The sequence below is a fragment of the Ischnura elegans genome, chromosome 8 (assembly GCF_921293095.1).
Source record: "Ischnura elegans chromosome 8, ioIscEleg1.1, whole genome shotgun sequence".
Taxonomy (NCBI): Eukaryota; Metazoa; Arthropoda; class Insecta; order Odonata; family Coenagrionidae; genus Ischnura; species Ischnura elegans.
The window spans coordinates 113,442,956-113,463,553 of record NC_060253.1 but is presented as its reverse complement, the minus strand read 5'-3'; the positions used below and the strand labels follow the sequence as shown (position 1 = coordinate 113,463,553).

General features: G+C 38.2%; 1 protein-coding gene across 1 annotated transcript in view; it reads right to left on the bottom strand.

Moving 5' to 3' along the window:
- LOC124164280 (potassium voltage-gated channel subfamily H member 4) overlaps positions 1-20,598 on the bottom strand; it is a 561,414-nt gene that overhangs the window by 329,612 nt on the left and 211,204 nt on the right. Inside the window, exon 3 of the mRNA XM_046541531.1 lies at positions 4,105-4,383. Coding sequence (XP_046397487.1) covers positions 4,105-4,383 — 279 coding nt within the window. The remainder of the gene's footprint in view (positions 1-4,104; positions 4,384-20,598) is intronic.

Genomic DNA, 20,598 nt, shown 5'->3' with positions numbered 1-20,598 from the left:
CCAAGTGATACCAGTGATGGAGTAGAGACAATCTACCCTTTATTTATTTATTTATTTATTTATTTATTTATTTACTTATTTATCTATTTATTACTATTTATTTGGACCCCCAGTGAATTCAGAGCAAAGACTATATTTGTTAATTATATATATATATATATTTCTGTTATCATATTAACGTATTTTATCCTTGGCACGTTGATACTTCATAGTTTATTGTACCGTGGTGGCCTGACGGCGGTTTTACGGGTTTCCCGCCGTCCTTAGGGCAAATGCCGGGCCTATACCACTCCCGTACCAGTGTTCAACCCCAGTAGTGCTGAAGAGACGAAAGTCTAAACGGCTGCACGAGAATTTTTGTATATATTGTTATTGTTGCTGTCATATTTTATGTATTGTTATTCTCGTGCAATAAACATTGTTGAACTGAACCTGGTGTCCGATAAACCTTTTTTCATTCTAATTGTTGCTGTATTTACGTGTGTAAAAATGTTTTAACACTTGTCTGATGTAAAATTTCTAGAATCGGAAATAGTTATGCTTAGAATACTGCGATCGAATAAAATTCTATGTATAGGTCACAGTTCTGTTTAGTTTAGAAAAATATATACATTGTACGGTTCAATAAAACTTCCAGCTTGCCGAAAAATGTACTGGATCTGTTCTTGAAAATGAAAAACAATTCTTTAGCTCAGATAGTGAAAGTAATAAGGACTCGTCAGATAGTGAATGAAAAAAGGGCCTTTTTTTATTGCTGAAAAGTGTGATTGCCGTATTTTGGTTGGGAATAAGTTTAAATTGTGTTGAGTTTGTTTATGTACTGTTTGTTCTGTAAAATATTTCTATTACTAGCGCTTTTGCCAGAAGCGCAGTTTATTAAGAATAATGACTGTGGTTAATACTTAGGAAATTTAATCGAATACTTAAAATTGATCCTAAGGCATGAATTAAAATTTTAATGCATTTCCATGAAAACATATATTTTTCGATGTAGGTTATATGCCTTCCGAAACTTCTACAGCTTGCAGGAGACCATACCAAAAACAAGGTTGGGCTCCACACTTTAACAGTGATCTAAAACGACCCTCGTCGGCAGGCCTTTAAATAGTTATGGGAGGCTGGGAAATGGAGACCATGGATCATGGGCGGCTCTTAATTAGAAAGAGAGTTTGTTTGTTTGTAAAAGAATCCGTTTCCCAACGTTAAGCACACGGTGCGAGTCCATTCTAAGTAGTAGTATATGGAATGCATTAAGAAAAAGAAAGCCTTTCAGCGTACCTCTTGCAGAAGAAGAATTAATAGTAGCAATATTTATTAATTTTACTTTCTGATGAATATTTTACATCACTATTATATCTTTTATCCAGATATAAAAGTGAATGTTGCCATATCGAATCCACACGCTTGCAGCGTCGCCGTACTCTCCGCCGCCGCCGGCCAGGACCAGAGTCAACCGTACGGTCGAAAAAACGATTTAAAATTCAGGGTTGCTAGTTGGTGCAAGATTTTACGTTAGATACACAATCTAAAAGCTTCATAAAACGACGTGGTATGAGTCACTCGACGGAAGTCGGTGGCAGTATCTACTTTTTCTCTACGTTAATGCAAGTAATTGGCTGAAAACAGGCTCCGTCATTTTGTTATATACATATATATATGGTTAATGATGAAACAAAATCTATACAATCCCTCCAATTGGAATAAAAAGAAGGCTTGATCAAGATGGTATAACATTTTTGCCAATAAAACTATTCTTAAAACCACTGCACGAGGATAAAATCGGTAATTTTCAGAAAAAATCGAGAGCGGTCGTTTTTCGCTAAATTTGTTCAACTTTGACCGGAAATATATTGTTAACGTGAAGGCTCAGGAAACAAATAATCTGGCAATTTATGCACAATTTATTTGAAAATATGTATGTGAAGTTTCAACTTCCTAGCTCAAAAAATCGTTTTTGAGGTTTTGGCCAGTTTTGTTCGATTTTAGCCCACTGCGATGGTTCTTTTCCTTCCTTCAGAGGAAACTAGGCAACCGGTGGCCAATAAAAAAAAATCTGCCATCAGGGAATATGAGAGATCAAGCGAAAATAAAGTTTTGCTCGCAGGTGTCTTTATTGATTAAAATGTACTTTTTTGGCTGCTAGTCCTGATGGGATAATATCTGATGGCGAAGGCTTGGTGGAAATCAAGTGCCCCTACAATTGTTCAAATATTACTCCTGAGGAAGAAGTTGAAAATAAGAGTTACCTTCATGGAAGTAATGGTAGGAAATTATAAGCTACGCAGAAGAAGCAGATATTTCTACCAAGTGCAGACAGCTAGAAATATCTAATAAAAAATATTGTGATTTTATTTGTGGTATCCTCATGGTATTTTAATTAATAGAATACCAAGAGAAAATCATTTTTGGGCCAAAGATATGATGGTAAAATCAAAGGAGTTTTACGTGAGCTTTATGTTGCGCAAACTATTCCAGAATGTACGAGGTTATAATAAATAATTGTACCGGAGTTGATGTTTTTTCATTTGAACCAACACAGTCCTCTCAAATATTTATCCCTAATTTTCTACATGCCCACAGGCCTTCTGGAGATAAAATATGGTGAAATATTTATCCCTGTATATCGCTGTGCGGCCAACAGCAGCCTCCTGCCCCCGCAACTGGCTTTTCCCGGATTATCGAAAATGTGGCAAAACTGTTTAGGACACATTTTTTCACCACCAATTTAATAAATTAATTAAAATTATAACAAATTTAAGTATGACCTTCTCTCCATAAGTTCTTATAATATGCTATACATTGAAATAATTATTAGCTAACAGCCGCGCGAGCCACATTGTTTTGCAAGTACATGCAGGTCAAATGTTTCCGGACCTGGCCTTGGGACTCCAACATGGTGATAAGATCGCAATACACAAAGGTAGATACTAATACCACCTCGAAATACCCTCTACCAATTAAGAACCGATTCAATTTTTTTTCTCCCAGATAAGATGAAATGCTGAGGCACGACTTTCATTTTCTCCGAGTATCTTCAAATGAGTGAGATAAAAAATTGAGGATACCATGACTCTTCAGCTTACTGAGATTTTAAAGCCGATGACAGCACCACAGACTTCATAGTTCAGAAAAAAATGAAATTGACAGGATCTCAGGGGAGTTCAGTTTTGATAGCTATATAAGAATTTTAATTGAATATAATTATCAACACGTTTATGTCTCTAATGAAATTCACTCATTGTAATTATTTTAGAATTTTAATAAATTTTTCCTACTTTTTAGTATAACAAGGAGTTTACAAGGCGTGTGAAAACGTTTCACCATTGGAGTTGAAGCGATCGAAATAGAGGTAATTTATAAACATGATACTGACACAATAAAAACGATACTGTCGTTGCCATCTTAGGAAATATTTAGAAATGAAGTGCGCAATAATACGTATTAATGAAGTAATATAAACGTGGATTTTGTGATGGATTGCTACAACAAACGGTATAGAGAAAAACGAAATAGCAATTTTCGAAAGTCAATTTGCTGATAGACGATTTCTCTCGTTCTCGTTGCGATCTGTTATGTTGTGCAGTATTGCTTACCGACGTGGAATAAGTCTCGTCATGCGTCCTAATTTAATAATTGTATAATGCAGTCTTTTATTTACGATACACCGATGCTTTCACCGAAGTGCAGAATGAAGAAAGACCTTGGGACCCTGAAGAAAGCAAGAGGAAATCAATGCAGGAAATACCCAAAGAAAAAGATTCAGACCGACGGCCTGACCTACCAACGCAACACATTTTTGTAGCACAAAAAACTCTTGAGGCCTCCCGAGGCCATCCGAGATCCCGACCGCCAGCGGACCGAAATCTGACACCGCAGAAGGAGGAGCTCACAATAAATGCCAGACCTCCTCCCCTATCATGCTTTTCTTCGCTCTCGATACCCCCTTCCACCCAGTCAACTTCCCCTCGAATTCAAACTGCAGCGGTCGCTTTCGGAACTAAATGCCAGGGACCGTTATCGCGGAGTTCTCCCGAACTATCCTTTCCCCTTAATCAGAAGGTTAGATGCTCATAAATGGAATTAATTACATGAGAGTTAACTCACCGTTTTTCTTGTAGAAGATGATCTCCAGCTTGAGCTCTGCTTTGGCGGCCAGGGCAGCGTCGATCTGCCGGCGTCCGTCCTCCGATGTCTCCGGGCCGTGTAGGAAGCGACACGCCACCCCTCGCTGCATTATCTGCGCCCTTGCCCAGCCGGTGAGCTCGCAGAAGCCGTCGCTGCAGTAGACAATGGGCCACCGCTGACCACCGGACCCCCCGCCGGCCGCCGCCTTGGCCGAACTGGGGGCCGCCACCTGTGCGTTGCCCAGAACGAAGTTGCTGTCTGCGGAAGAGAGACAAGGTCCACTTCAGTACGCCACTGCCGATTTCAAACAGCCAAAACAATTATGATAAACAATATAAATGCGACTCTCTTTCAAATAGGTGTCTTCATGGCTGAAGGAGCATCGTTCAACTTCCATCGTGTTTCTATCAAGGTGCAAGTGATCATGTGCAGGAAAAATTTTATCTTTCATTTCCGTCTTGAATGCTGTTCAGATGATCGTTGCTTCAAAGTGTCTCTCGAGTCACAGGTCACGATTCTCTGAAGCGGAAGTTACGGCGAGACGAAAAAATACACTTCAAAAGCCAGCTGAAGAAGCTTGCTGCTATATCTAACGAACCCATAGCGGAAAACTGGTGGCATAATCTCACCTTGTGGAGATTTACGAATAATTACCCGTTGAACGCTCATGTGGTTACCGATTTCAGAAGAGCTCAGAGGGACACACGCGAAATACGGAATACAGTGAAAAAGGCAAATGCAGCGGAAAAAACGTAACATCGCGGATGTGACACGCGCTCACAGCAAGGAAGCGGTCGGGAACAACAGAAATGCGCATTCAGCATGCGCCTTTAAAATGGAGTGACATTAAAATTGGGAAACGGACTTACGCGACGGGAAGGGAAAGCTACTCTACGGGAAAGAAAGCAACGACAAATGACGCTATCCGACCGATCATTTCCGAAGAGGAGTCGAAAATAACTTGAGTAAAATATTGTTCGCGCTAAGATTTTGTCAGTACATTTATACAAATTGCAAAATTTACTATTTGTTCATTTTTCTGGGCATTTTATTTTCTATATTACTATCGATAAAATACTAAAACGCATGGATGGAAATGCGTATTTTTAAACGGCAGCTGTTTGAATCTTGAAAAATCGTTTCTTTCGATCCTCGAGTCCTCATTTCGCTACTGAGAGGGTTATTATTATCATTGTTTTCTTCTTCACCAAGTTTTTTTTCGTTTACACTCACAGTTCTTGAGATTTTGTGTAATGAGAGCCGTTTCTCACCGAGGTAACTATTTACTGATCTATCATATTGAAAACTTTTCTCGTGATATAGCAATTAGAAATTATTACGACATTTCGCATTTTGATGAATGTTTTGGATGAAGGTTGAGTTTTTAAAAACTATTTTCAATTTGTTTTGGGATGATACCGGCAGCAGAGATGACAATTTGAGTAAAAAAACCTTCCATATTCTTTTTATTTCTGCTGCCAATTCTTCGTACTTGGTACTATTTTTTCGGCTATTATCTTTTTGATGTTATTTGAGAGAGGTACAGCAATATCAGCTGTATAACAAGTTCTATTTTTCTCGTCAATCAACATTATATTGACGGTGGTTTTATCTGTTTGGATCAACAAATCGATATGTTGCAGTTCGTATGAACCGTTTTGTAAGCACAGTTTCGGGGTGGTATTCATAGTTTGGGGGTCTTGAAATCTATTGATCAGCGTATTTTGGTGAATAATTTTTGTGACTTGATTATTAGATATTGAGTATTAGCTAACATCTAACAGCCAGATAGGATGTTTTGAATTTTTTCTTGTACCAGAAAAAAATCTTCTATATTTATCATATGTTGTGCTTTTAATACTCGGTATGTATTTACCATAATTTTTATAAGGGATAACCTGGTCTTGTATAGCTCACGAACCCTTCATTACATTCATTCTTCAGTTTCTCCACAAAGTTCAACCAATTACAACCATTTGTTTGAAGAATTTTTGTCAAGATATGGTTGACTGGGGTCATTGAGGTGTCGTCCATAATTCTCTCTGAGCCCATACTTTTACCCTTCCATTTAATTGAACGGTTCTTGTGTTGGCGGTAATATACATAGCTACTAATGACTTATTCAGCATCGAATATTTTTATTTATTATAGAAGAAATTGTTAGCCCATGTATTTGATTTTTTAAGGAGTTACTTTGTATCAATCAATATTTTAATATCAATTTTATTAATATTAATATTGTTATCATTGACAGGACAAAGGAAAACTATCAGCTCAATGGGGAACATGCATGAAATTTGTTCATCATGCTAGCTATAGTCTCACTGAATAGAGAATTTTCTCACGAGTCCAAATATATAAACCAAAACTCTCCTAGTACTCCACAAACGCCAATAAATGCTAATTAAAAGAGAGCTCGAATATCGCTTGAAGTCACCTGATACGCCTTCTGACGTCATCGGACGGTACACCATTCATAGAGATACGTGAAAATCGCACTTTCATTTTTATTTTATCGCACTTTCAATAACAGTTTATCGCATTTTGTAGCGTCTATTTTTCATTTCCTTTCTCGTGGTCTACAACCGTGTCGCGGTGGAAAGGCTTGCGCGTTCCTTCGACCCCTAGAGCTGCACTGGCGGGATTAATTCTAAATTATTCCCGGTAGGGCCACCCATGCCAGATAGGTCGAAGGGTAGGAGCCAGACGAAATGTAGTCCACGTGATGGTGTCACGTGAAAAACACTGTTGGAATGGAAGTGGGAAACCCTACCAACTATCTCTTCCCTGAAAACATGGAGTACAACCAAATGAGCCTCGGAATCATATCGCCCGGGACCCGTCCGCAAAGGGCGGGTGTCGGGCTCGGCAGCGAGGTCGGCAAGGTCCTCGGGGTCGTCAACATGCGAAATCCTTGCAGAGACTTATCATCATCATCAGCAGCAGCAGCAATGAAGAAGGAAGAAATGAATTCCAAGAAGATGGAGAAGAATAAATCGGTTATAAAGGTAGAGACGTGGAATGTGAGGACTATGATGAAGGCGGGGAAGTTAGAAAATATCAAAAGGGAAATGGATAAAGGGAAGATAGATATCTTAGAAAAAAGGTGTTAGAGGGTAGAATGTTAGGGAAACGAGGGAGGGGAAGGAAAAGAATAGGATTTTTAGATAGATTGAAAGGGAGTAGGCCTTACAGTGAATTGAAGAAGGCAGTGCTGGAAGGATAGGGTGGCTCCCAGATCACTTCTTTAGTACTCCGTTAAAACCTACCTTAATCGATGGAATGCTATTAAAAAATTAAAAAATGAGGTAGATAACGATAAAATGTTGTGAAACACAGTTATATGTCAAAATACAGTATATTTTAAATAATTATGTTGTAGAACAATAATAAATTAAGGAATAATACACATAATGGCGGAGGTGTAGCTTGCCCGCACCCACTTGTAGTTCGCGGCCACGTAGAGTCCCAGCCAACTAGCAGCTGGCCAGTCGCTCACATGCTTCAAGCGGTGAGTGTCGGCAGAGCATTTAAACGGCGCTTGGCACCAAATGTACGAATTTTGCCGTCGAAAAGGCAAATTTGCGTAAAATATCATAAAAGTCCAGCCATCGCATCTATACGTCGCATTTATTTGCGCACATCGCATCTATTTAAGGCATTTGCGATTTTCACGCATCTCTAATCATTCACTTTGCTAAGAGTAGAGCGGTAGAGCCTTGAATTCAAGATGTCGAAGCAAAAATAGCAAAATTATTTTCGCCAAAATTGCGTTTGGGCCCCTGCATTGACCGATTTTCTATCCAGTTCCTCTGTCATTCATCAGTGGATACCGTCCCGGGGTGTCACGCTCCGATGATGTCGCGTTTTCAAGTAGCCAATGAAGATTAATTTTTAAAGACTCATAACTCAGCTAAAAACATTATTAAACCGCCAGATTTTCGGCGAGAACATTTGAGGTTGGGACCTTCATATTATAATGATTCAAAAAAGTGTGCATATTTCCCATTTTAATGCAATATCCCTAAGTCCATGTTGGTGCCACGACAATAAACTAGATATTAATGGCAAGAAAACAGTGACCATGCAGTTTCTTAGGGTTTCAGCGAGGAAAATGGGCTTAGAAGGGCCTTGGTGCGCAGTATAATAATTATTTTTTCTCTTATTGTCGATTACTTTCCGAATTAATTTGGTAAGGGCATTATTTTATTTATTGCAATTCACTGATTTAGGAAAATTATAGCCTTTTTATTCCTTACGGCTTGCTGCAATTATCAATTATTATACTTCATTCATCCTACAGTGTGATGAATGAAATAAAATACCTATGTTTTATTCCACACTTTATTTTAAATCGTACGACCAGTTTCAACACTTAGTGTTATCATCAGGTACAATTAGATGGGTGGTACGCTCTTAAATAGGTAAACGTGGGTGGAAGGGGGAGGATCAAAAAAGGGGGGAAGGAAGGTGGGTGGGAAGGAACATTGATGGCGGGTAAAGCTGATTTTTGAAGAAAGGAGTGGGGGAGGCCTTGGGCTGGCTTGCATGGGATAAACGACAAGGAACAAAAGGGGGAGGGGCTCTCAAAAGGTTTAAAAGACATGAGGGAATCAAGGTTGAGGGTCGTAGGGGGGTGGTAGTGTGACGTTAAGTAAAGGTGACTGGGAGGGGAACATATGGTCATTACAAAGTTTAGTGGGGCAATTCACAATTTCAAACTGTTCCAAAAAGTCCATTTTTCTCCCCTTGTCAATACAATGTAAAATCCTGGGTTCAAAATTACACCAATGAAATGAAAATTAATTAATTACAGCCAAACGAAGGCCCATTCAACGGAACCACTACTAGTTCAGGGATGTGTTCACCATTCCGAAGGCCATAAAAAATACGGCATTGAAAAAGGAGGAGCAAGTTTCGTGGTCTCCCCTTGTTAGTGTTGAAACCGGTCGTACGATTTAAAATAAAGTGTGGAATAAAACATAGGTATTTTATTTCATTCAACATGAAGCAATTCCACAAAGTAACGCCTGAGACCGTGTCTTATACTACAGTGTGATGTTTATTGATTATCATGATCTTTATCCTTTTGTGAAAAAATAATTTGAGATATGTGATACATAAATTGAAATAAAAAACAAAATTAGACTAATTCAAAAATTGTAAGTTTTTGAGAAAAGAAGATGTCATTCTTCTTCATCTTCGAAGTCACATAAAAATCAATGAAAAAATTAGAGTGCTGGATTTCATAATTTTTTGACATAAAGAAGTAAAACCAATTACATGCAATATATAAAGAATATTTCGACTTTTGGCCAAAATTTAATTACAACATGGGGAACGCTGGGGATACACGTTTAAAGGCTTTTAAAGATGATCATCAAAATAGAATATTTATGATCACACACGACACCTTTGAGACAAATATATCAATGATCGATATAAGTGGTTTGTCATTCGACGAGTGCAGATTGAAACTTGTTACATGAGTGCGAATTGATATGTAATGCGCAGACGCCAATTATGCGATGAATAACGCCGAGGGTAATTTGCTGGAAAGCAGTTGAACATGGAACAATTTACTGTGGCCCAAGAAAGAAAACATCGAATGCATCGATCTCAAAAGAAGAAAAACTCACCGAGTTATTTGGAATTCAATTGAATTAGAAGCGACCTCATGTCGCCTCTGATTAAACAACTCCTGGTCATCCAATTATTATTCAACACTGCATTTATTAATCCCACGTCCTGCATTTGTCCAATATGGAAACCGCATAGCTGTCGGCAGACTACCAAATTTAATTTTCTATTCACGAAAAAATAAAATGTAAACTGAGGATTTATTTGAATACAATATTGAAAGGCTTGTTGTAGGGAGCTCCATCAATGGTCGTCAATACCTAGACTGGTGTCAGGCAGCTCTCCACTCAAATCTCTCCAAGTCGGCAAATCTTTCGCACACACAGAGTAAGGCTTTCGCAACACTCCTCACCAGCTCCATATATATTTTGTTCGCGATCTTTCTCTTCTATTCATCCGTTTGTCACTCGATGATTGTCTTCATTAGGCCGTCATGTCTTAAGATATGGCAGATTAGGTCGTTCCGTCTCCTTGTCAAGGGGGTAAGGGCTTAAGTTTTATTTATTTATTTATTTCACCACCAAAAACCTCACAAAACATTTTAAATTGGCCGTTACTTAAATACCTGAAAGATAGCAAACAATAACGCAATAAATAAAAACTAACAGAAAACAAAATTATTAAACAAAAGAAGGGGCACTATAGATTAGACAATAGTGAATTATTCAGATGGTGTTTTAAGGTGGCTTTGTAGCTAGTGTCAGAGGAGAAGAGGTCCACGGAAGGGATTTTTGAAGTAAGTATTCACGGGCGTAATATCTGAGTGTGGGGATTCGATGGCGGACAACAGCAAGAAAGAAGTTTACAGGACCGTTGAACAAGATTAGAGTAGTGGGGCAGGCATCACGATCATCTAAATATGATCCTGAAATTTTAATTTATCATCGAATATCACACCTAGGTTGCAGTGGGAGGTTACAAGAGGGATAGGCTTATTTAAAAGGTTGTAAGAGTGTTTCAGGTGATTGTTTTTAACGTGAATGTCAACAACGCCGATTTTGAGGGGTGACCCGCATCAGCCAAGTGGAGCAGCATTCGGAGATAAAATTGAGAGCAGATTGAAGGGAATGTGAGTTGGTGGGGCGATCCGCCTTTTGAAAATCTTGCAATCGTCCGCGTACAGCAGAACATTGCAGCCAAAAGGGCTAATGCCATCAGTAATATCGTCTATGAAGAGTACGAATAGGAGGGGACCGAGGACGCTTCCCTGCGGTACACCAGATTTAACTCGTAAATAAAAGGATGAGATACCGTCAATCAATACACGTTGGTAACGTGAAATGAAGAAGCTTTGATCAGAGATAGGAACTTTGAATATATATTGTAACGGTGTTTAAGTCCTGAGCCAAGATATTTATCGAGTATTCTTTAATACAAATGCCACTTGCCAATATCCTTGAGTCATTTCCTCGCCAACACACCTTTCATTTCCTTGTCCAACGTACTCTACCTTGTCTTTGCATGACTTCGATCAAAGACTTCGGAAATCACCTCGAGCATTTTGCGGACTCATTATTCAGCAGGCTACCGATTGCACCATTTTAAATCCATCCTAGTGATAATGGCAAAAAAACACCTTTCTGCACGAGAATCGCACGTCATCTCTTTACACTCGTTTCCCGCTCAGCCAACTTTCCGAAAGTGTTACGTTGCTCTGATAGTTTTAATTTTTACCTATCATCTATCTTATGATTTCCGTTGAGCGTACTCACACAACAATCACAAATAGCTTTAATAAACTCCACGTCCGAGCTATTCAATTTAGCTGTACGCAGTTTAGGTTTAGCTTATTTCAAGACGTGGAGCAAATGGTTGTTGTTGTTTCGTCACTTCATCGTGTTGGGGAATGTATATGACGATCTTGGGTAAAAAATTTCGTTCTAAACCGGAACCTTTCGTCTGTGTCCTGATCAAGGTCTAGAATTAAATAACCAAGTGGTTCTTGCGTAACCTGTTTATATACCCTCTCCAATTCTCCCGATTTTTTCGGAAAAACTGTTAAGCCAACTGATCTAATTGCAACTTACCTCTAGGGTTTTTAAAAGCTACAATATACTTGGAATTGAAGGAAATATTTCTCGCCTTCGGGCTCTGATAGACAATATTCTGCGTAATAAGGAAAACGGAAACGTTTAAGTGATGGTTTCCTCTGGTGAATAATTTGCACACGTATTTGCTGTAGCCTCCCAACTCTTTAAATCATAAATCACATACAACGTTGGTATACCACTGAATTCTTCGAATGGGGATAATTCAAATCGAAATTGAATGGGTATTCTAAATTTAGGCTCACTTTCTGGAGCAAAGCACCATACTATTTCATCTATTGGAATATTTACCATATAAGCCAAATTTTCCAAGAACTGCGTAAAAAATGTGGTTTTTCCACAACCGGAGGGTCCCGCGCAGATGCATGTAAAAGGTTTTTTCCAGAATGACGTCGTGATCGACTTTCTTGTTTTTTTCAAAATAGAAAGTATGATTTTTTGATTAATTTGACGTATCGAATGCATCAAGGTTTTCTAACATCATCATCATCATCATCACTGGTCAACAATCCTAGGATTGGTTTGACGCAGCTCTCCACTCAGTTCTCCTATCAGCTAATCTTTTCACTCCTACGTATTTCTTCTCTTTCACATCTCTCTTTACTTGTTCTATATATTTTGCTCGAGGTCTTCCTTTTCCATTCTTGCCTTCCACCTGTCCTTCGACGATTGTCTTCATCAGGCCATCATGTCTCAAGATGTGGCCTATAAGGTTGTTCCGTCTTCTTATTAAGGTTTTCATGAGGCTTCTCTTCTCTCCTACACTTCTTAGGACTTCCTCGTTACTAACTCGGTCGATCCATTTGATTTTCATCATTCTTCTGTAGCACCACATTTCAATGGCCTCTATCCTTGCTTTCTCCGCTGCGGTCATTGTCCATGCCTCACTTCCGTATAGGAGCATACTCCAGATGTAGGTTCTTATAAATTGTTTCTTTACATCCATATTTAAGTTTCCCGCTGTAAGCAGGTCTCTCTTTTGGTGGAATGCTCTCTTCGCCTGGGCTATTCTGCTGATAATTTCTTTCTTGCTTCTCCCGTCACTAGTTATCTTGCTTCCCAAATAACAGAATTCATCCACTTCTATCAGTTTTTGCCTCCCTATTTTAATGTTGGTCTTGACTTCTTCTCTTCTGCTGCATACTAAGATCTTGGTTTTCTTCGTGCTTATTTTCAGTTGATATCTACTCATTACCCTACCCATATTAATATCACTTTAAATGTCGATAGTTTATATGTCATAGGTAAGATTATCCATGTTAATGTTAGATAGATAACTTTTTTGTTGCTTTAAGATAGCTTTGTTCGATAGTGAAAATCATACATTAGCGTTTTGCTAAGGTCTAGAACGCAAAAATCAATGTAAATGGAAATTTTAAAATGATGAAGAGTTTCTTAAATAACCACCGGCAAGAGACACATGAAAAATTGTCCTATCCATGAACTGAGATTTATTGATTAGTTTCTCCATTCTTTTTACGATAGATACTAATTAAATATGGATGTGTTTGCGTACGTTAATCAAAGTACGACCGAAAAGTGAATTTAACATCAATTTCCAGAAAACCTTTTCAAAATCATTAGTTACCACTTTTCTACTGTTAGTATTAAGGTCAATTAATGGTTTCAACCATAGATATTGATTAAACTTGATGACTCTGTGTACCTTTTGAACAAGACTTCGCGAAGGAGCCTGTTACAGATTAACGTAGTGAATAATATAATTTGCCTTGTCACAAAGAGTTGTCAACAGTTTTTGGGTTTGACACCGGTTGGAATTTTATTTTCAAGGCACAGAGGAAAATCAGATTGCAAGTCATGGAGGTTTTATGGATAATGGAGGTCTACTTCAAGTGTATATCTAACTTCACTTTCATCTTAAATGTTTTCCATATTTAGATTTTCAATTTCCTGCGATGAGAGCCATTTAAAAATTTGAGTATGGTAGTGGTCTAGGACCAGCCGTACAGATTGTTTGCGTCCAAATATGTCACGTAATTCGTATTTTCTACGGTTTCATAAATATCCATATACTTGTTGTTGCCTTTACAATATCTCTTACAACACTGTGTAATTCCACCTCGAATTCCCTTCTCGAACATCAACAACATATCATAGCCCGTCAACAATTCCAATTCCATTCTCGGGTATTTCAAAATTGCATCAAAGGTGGAGCAGTATAATACTATACGGGATCTAATTTGTAAACATTGCAGCACTCGTTGCGAAAATTTTCAAAAAAACGCTAAAAGTGTTACATCGCTTTTCAGATACACATCGCTATATTCACCAAGAGTTTCACAGTTGAAGGTATTCCACATATTGCCTGAATGTTCATAATCTTCGTTTGAAATATTTTCCTGTGTAAGTCAACTGAAAAGTTTAATTTTTAAGGTAAATGATTTTAATCGAGCTTATCGCATGGATAGGTGTATTCATAGGGATACACTCCCTTTCGTGTAACTAAATGTGTTTTTTTCACCAAATAGTTTCCACGTAAATTTTAGCTCTTTCAAATTCGTAAACACCGAGTCCAATTATGCTGCCATGAAGCGATAGGTATCAAGAAATCGTATGCTAAAATTTTCTACGATAGATTTTCCGAAAGAAATATACTTTTCTTCTGAATTTGGAAGAACAAATATTTGCCGGTCGTCGTATTTCAATTCGTGAACAATAAAGCGCACATCATAGGATTGGACCACGATATTTCCCCGTCAAATGATCATGGTCCCCAACCCTCTCATTACACAACTCTTTCTCACAAATGTGACAAACAGTAGCACTTTCGAACTCTATTTCCTCCTAAGCACTCAGGGATGTGATTGGAATTGTATTTTTTTAGTGAAAATACTTTTAGCGCTTCCTCTGTCGTGAATTCGATGAAAACACGCCTCTCGTCTATCCTCTATATAATTTGGGTTCCAAACACCCCTCAGGTGTAATCATATTTTTTTATATCTTGTGTGTGAAAGAGGCTTGTGGATTTGATTCGCAAGAAGAAATATTCTCGAGGAGGCATTAAAAATCCGCGTAAATCACAAACAGTACTCTAAATAAATGATTAATATGAGAGAATTTTACAATTAGGTCTCCTTCGCTAGGCCTAATTATTTTGGCGGGCTCACCCGTGCCTCGACATAGCTCTTTGTGAGCTTCTAGTTTTCCTTCGTTATGGTAATGAGTAATGCAGTGTAAATGTGTATGATGTGATGCTGTCTTGTTATCTGAGCTCTAATTGAAATTCTTTTTCCAACAATAGTGTGCAGTAGTCTCATTTGAAATGTAAAGGAGGTCGCGATGATCCTCGAGCTCTTGATCTAAAAATGATATGGGAAAAACGGTGTTTTTATAACGCAAACCAAATACGTTAATTGAAAAATTTTTGACACCACTCCGAATTTCGGAATATATTTCAGTTAGCGGGATACGAAATACCATCGCAGTCGTTGATTTGTGAGACTGATGGGTGTTGAAATTTGAAATCCAATCGGGACGTGGGACATTCTTTGAAAAGACAGCGTACTTGAGGCAGTAATGAACGTTGTTTTTAACATTTATTATAGCATTTTTCGATCGGCGATTTTGGCTGAAAGTGGAATGTAACTGGAAACTCTTAATGGTTTATATTTGCTAATACGCATTTCATATCCTATTACGTGATCTCAAGTCCATCCTGACCCTTTAGCTTGAAATTCGGGCTTTTCTTTTAGAAGATTTGAAAAAGCCTCGTCTATAATTTCTTCAATAGCATCAGAGACGAAAACGCGTCGATTTTGTGTTTTGAAAGAAGCTTCCATTTTATCTCCCTCGTCCTTCTTTAATTGACATATAAGTTTGACCTTTTATGAACTATTTTTATTATCTGATTCAATTTTTTAATGTATTTTGTACCTTTATATTATTCAAAAAGGAAACTACGTCACGTCTGACGTCTTCATCAACCGAAGTAATCCAAAATGTTGTACACAGGATCCAATTGCTGATTCTACTTCGATGAAACCCCTACTTAACTGAGCCACTGCACTACGTCTGTGTTCATTAGTGTATTCATGCGGTAAGGCTTGGTCTACCTGATATAATTTTTGACAGACATCGCAAAATTCCCACCTTTTGCCTAATTCAGTGCATATTTTAAATGATTATACGTTTGAAAATCATCTGTTTCGTCATAAAATATAAAGCGTTCATTGACATCCGTGAGTGCCTGTTCTAGCTCTTGTTGGGTAGTATAACACTGCATGAAAATTGGTTAGGATAGTGGATATGTAAAATGACAGTTGAGGAGCATTGGAAGCTTTTCTGTCGTGTAAGGGTTGTAAATTTACAAGGGATATAAGATATGAAGTATTGTAATCAGACATTGAGATTCCTAATTTTTAATTAATAAATTTTATACATTTATTTTGGACACGTTGAAGCCGGATTGAGTCTGTATTATAATAAGGTAACCAGTTAACAACAGGGTATATCATAATTTGGAACGTGCTAGAGCGATTTCATTATGTGTCCTTAGAGAATGAATATTGTTAAATTTTGGACAGATTCTCCTCATTAATCCTGCATTCTTTAAATTTTAACGAATAGTTTGGTTTAGTTTAAGTTTTAGAACATAAAATCGTCAATATTCCTTTCCTACTTGATTTCCTGGATTGCAATTTCCTCACGTAGCCTCGTCGTCAGTTTTTAGCTGACAAAATTTCACAATGAGGGCAGCACTGAGTTACGATGACGTGTAAACGCGCGAGTAGTTCCGAACGTGATCGGTAGCCACGTGGTGTGAACGGGGAAAGGGCCGGCCGGCCGCGCCGGAGGCAGTTGAGTATGAGATGTGAGAGGGCGACCTGCAGAGGGCCGGAAGCATTCTTATGTACCATCAGGGCATATTCGAGTGAGCCCGATCCGTAGTTTCTTTCTGTTGTTTTTGGGTTGTGCCTACACTGAATTCCTCCTCGCTTCGCTTCCTTCACAACCTCATCATTTGAACTCCTTTCCTGTCATTTCCCGATTTCCGATTATGTCAGGGGGACACTTTTAACGAGTGCATTAACCACTCCAAGTAGTCAATCACCGCCTTTCCCTATTCTCTTTCATTATCTTCCGTGTGCGAGCGGAAGGATTCCTCCCTCTCCATACTCGCACTCGGGCCCAATATCATTCTTTTCGTCTATTCTGCCATGATATCATTTCTTTGTAAAATGGAACTCTTTTGCTATATTTTCCTGTTAGTTTATCGCTCACAATGTTCATTAATTCTATATTTAAATCTACTCTATGATTTTGTATTTCTTCTTAGAGGACAAGGGTCCTATAACAATGAGTATCTTTTCTTCCTTTCTTCTTTGTTTTTGTCTCTAGTTACGTTCATCCATGACCCAAGTTAGACTTCAGGGGCAATACCGGCGTATGATCTTTCATCTCGGCCTTTCTCACCTCTGCCAGTCCTTTTCTCTGAAGAGCAACCATTATCATCGAGTGTTGAAAATTATTGCAATCTACACAGACAAAAAACTACGCCAGCATAAACATTATATTACAAATGTTTGCTAATTGCATAGTGACCACCATGGCTAAATGAATATCGAGCATCAGCGCCTTTAGTCCTCTGTGCATTCACTTATTCCGATGCCATTTGCGAGGCATATCCCTTTGGTGCCATTCTGCTTGGACTTTCGCCGAAGAGGAATTCGACAGCTGAGTCCACTTGTCGAACAACCGACGCGTGCAATACGATATGCAACGAGGGGGAAACGGATGGGATTGGGCGAAAAATCCACAGAGGAAAAATCCCGGGATCCCGGTCAAGGCGAATGATTTTTCTCTGTGGATGTTTCGCAATATTTGTGCATTACGGGTGACTCCGTAAAAAGTTTTCACCGTGGCTAGTCCCGGTATACTTAAATAAGGATGGGATTGGCGCCAATGAAACACGACTGATCAGCTGCAGCATCCGAATGCTCCAACGAGAGAGGGTCGCTATGAAAAGCTGTTATAAATGAGGGCATCGCTTCTCTTTCCAGTCATTCGAATGATAGCTGTACTCATAGAAGGGACCATTTGAGCAACAATAATCATCACGGAAGCTTGAGATCAACTTCTTTGCAAAGCATACAGCTTGCAAGCGAATTAGTTGCAATCGGAAACACCAAAAGAGAACCTATTTATGCGTAATGTAAGAAAGACAATCCTATGGTAATGAAAAGTAGTATGATATTTGCTGGACTCATATTATGCTGGTTAAATTAGCTTTAATCTACCAAAGGATGACCTCGAAAGTAAGGCCATAAAAACCAAATCACATGATAAAATGCAGGACGTGATTAATTTATATTTAAACCTGAGAAATAATTGAAAAAAAGAAACTGATATGCACGTTTCTATAGCATCATGTGTAACAAAATGAGGCTTCACTTTGTGGAAATTATTTATGATTGTATTTCCCACGAAAAATTAATATTTGTAGAACATTAGCTAAGCGACATTATCAGGATCATAAAAATTATATGAATTCTGTAATCTAAAGGGGCCTGAATATACGACTTACTTGTACCGATGAAAAATGTTTTCCCACCATTAATATTTTTCGGGAAAGTACGAAATGCCTGACAATAAATATTATAAAATTCTTACGTAGGGGAGACCGGGGCACGTTGGCCCGACTTTTTTACATTTTAAAATATTTTTTTATTTATGCATAGTTAACTTTATAAAATGATTGCTAAATTATAGAACAGTCTTTCTAAATCTGGATGGAAATAATTAAACTTGATATATGAGTTATAAATTTAAAAAAAATAAATACTGGGCATATGACAGGAGGGCCAATCTGCCCCTGCATCGGGGCAAGTTGGCTCAGCGGCTGGGGCACGTTGGCCCATGTATTTTTTGATAAGCTGAACTAGTATGATTTTAGGATATCAAAGTAAAACTAATAGTTACAAAGAAATATATTTCAATATATGTAACCATTTTAATAAACCAACGGGAAAGCTTTAAATTATTAGGATTTCTGGCGTGCTAATACAAACCAGTTGACTTTTGTGACTGTCCAGATACAAAGGATCAGCAAAATTATTGCTCTTGTGAAATAGTACGCGGATTTCATTGTTCACACATGTCTAATGAGCACAACGCTTGCAATTTGTGCGCTAAATACATTGTGCTCCTGGCTGACCGTCGAAAAAGGCTCACTATAGGCACAGTGAATCTTCATCTTCCTATATCGGACGCGCGTATTTTATTTTTTTTAGCTCCAGTTGACATGTGTTACATTGCGATACTATGTTACGTTCAAATAGATGTCTGTATTCACCACTGCGCTTATATTTTAGTAGCCTCTGTGAATTTAATTGAGTCTTTGTGTCTAATCAGTTCAGACGCAACCCAACGATCCCAAAGACGACTAATCGCAGACCCAGCGGCACCTCTGGAGTTGATTGTTAATGCAAGCTTACCCTCAAATGTAACAGAAAATAATCCATGTAAGTGAGGAAGGGGTGATACAGCTTTCGAACTGTTTAAATTGTAATCCAATTCTTCCTACTGAAGAGGTAATCAAATGCGTAAGTCCACTCGACTTTTTTTCATTTTTCTCGGATGAACTGCTTAAGCACATTTGCATAAACAGTGACATATATGCTAGCCAGAAAAATGTAAATCTAGCTTTGGAGAAGGAGGAACGTATGACATGATAAAGTAAGGTAATATGACATGTAATGCTAATGTCATGCTACGATAAATACCCTAATAAACGTATGTGTTGGTCCAAAAAGGTAACACTACTTAACAAAAGGTACTTCCCCACACTCTTGTTGGCAAGCATGCATTGTAACCGATTTGAAACAATATTAAGTCATTTACACCTGAATAACAGCTCAATTGATGATGGAGGTGACCGTCTATTCAAAATTAGGCCATTTTTGACGAAGAAATGCTTAGGACGGGGCATGTTGGCCGGGGTGGCCAACGTGCCCCGTCGTCGCTGGGCCCACCTGCCCCATCGCCATGTTTACAATATATTCTATTCGTTACAAAACTCACTGAAGCAAATTACATTGCATGCAACACAGAAATTATCCTTAAACTATGACCTTTAATTATAGTACTCAACTATTGCGCCCAAATTGAACATAACTTAAATAACACATATTTAACCTGGGAGTAGAATTTTACTGAAACACGTGCAAATACAATTAATCACTACAACTTGTCAAAAACTGCTCCGCCAGTCATAATAGTGTTGTGGAGAAAGGGGAAGAGTGCTACCAACCTTCTGATAGATTCTTAGCACGATTCAGTGTCTATTGTATGAATTAACTGGACTGGGCCATCCTGCCCCTATGGCCAACGTGCCCCGGTCTCCCCTACTTATCAAAGAATTTCCATCGGAAATTAATATGCAGCGGTATGTTGAGATGTGTCTGTGATTAAAATAGATAAAAAGAGGAACCCTTTGAGGTACTCTTAACTCCCGCGTTCGTAAATACGAATTACGAATCAGATATAAAAGTGATTTAAATATTTTCAAGCGTTTTAATCAATATTATTTATTTTTGGACAAACTTTGATTTATGACTTGAGAATGAGCTATGAGTGCATTCGCATTTGCTTGATTGTATTTGATTCCAAAAGAATATATTTGGAAATTAGTATTATACGACAATGATCAACACTACTATTCTTCTGGATATTAAAAAAGTATACATAGCAAAATCCATTTGGGCAGATCCATTTCAAAATTGTAATCCAATATCTTTATCTAAAAACTCTCTCTACATTCCACTGT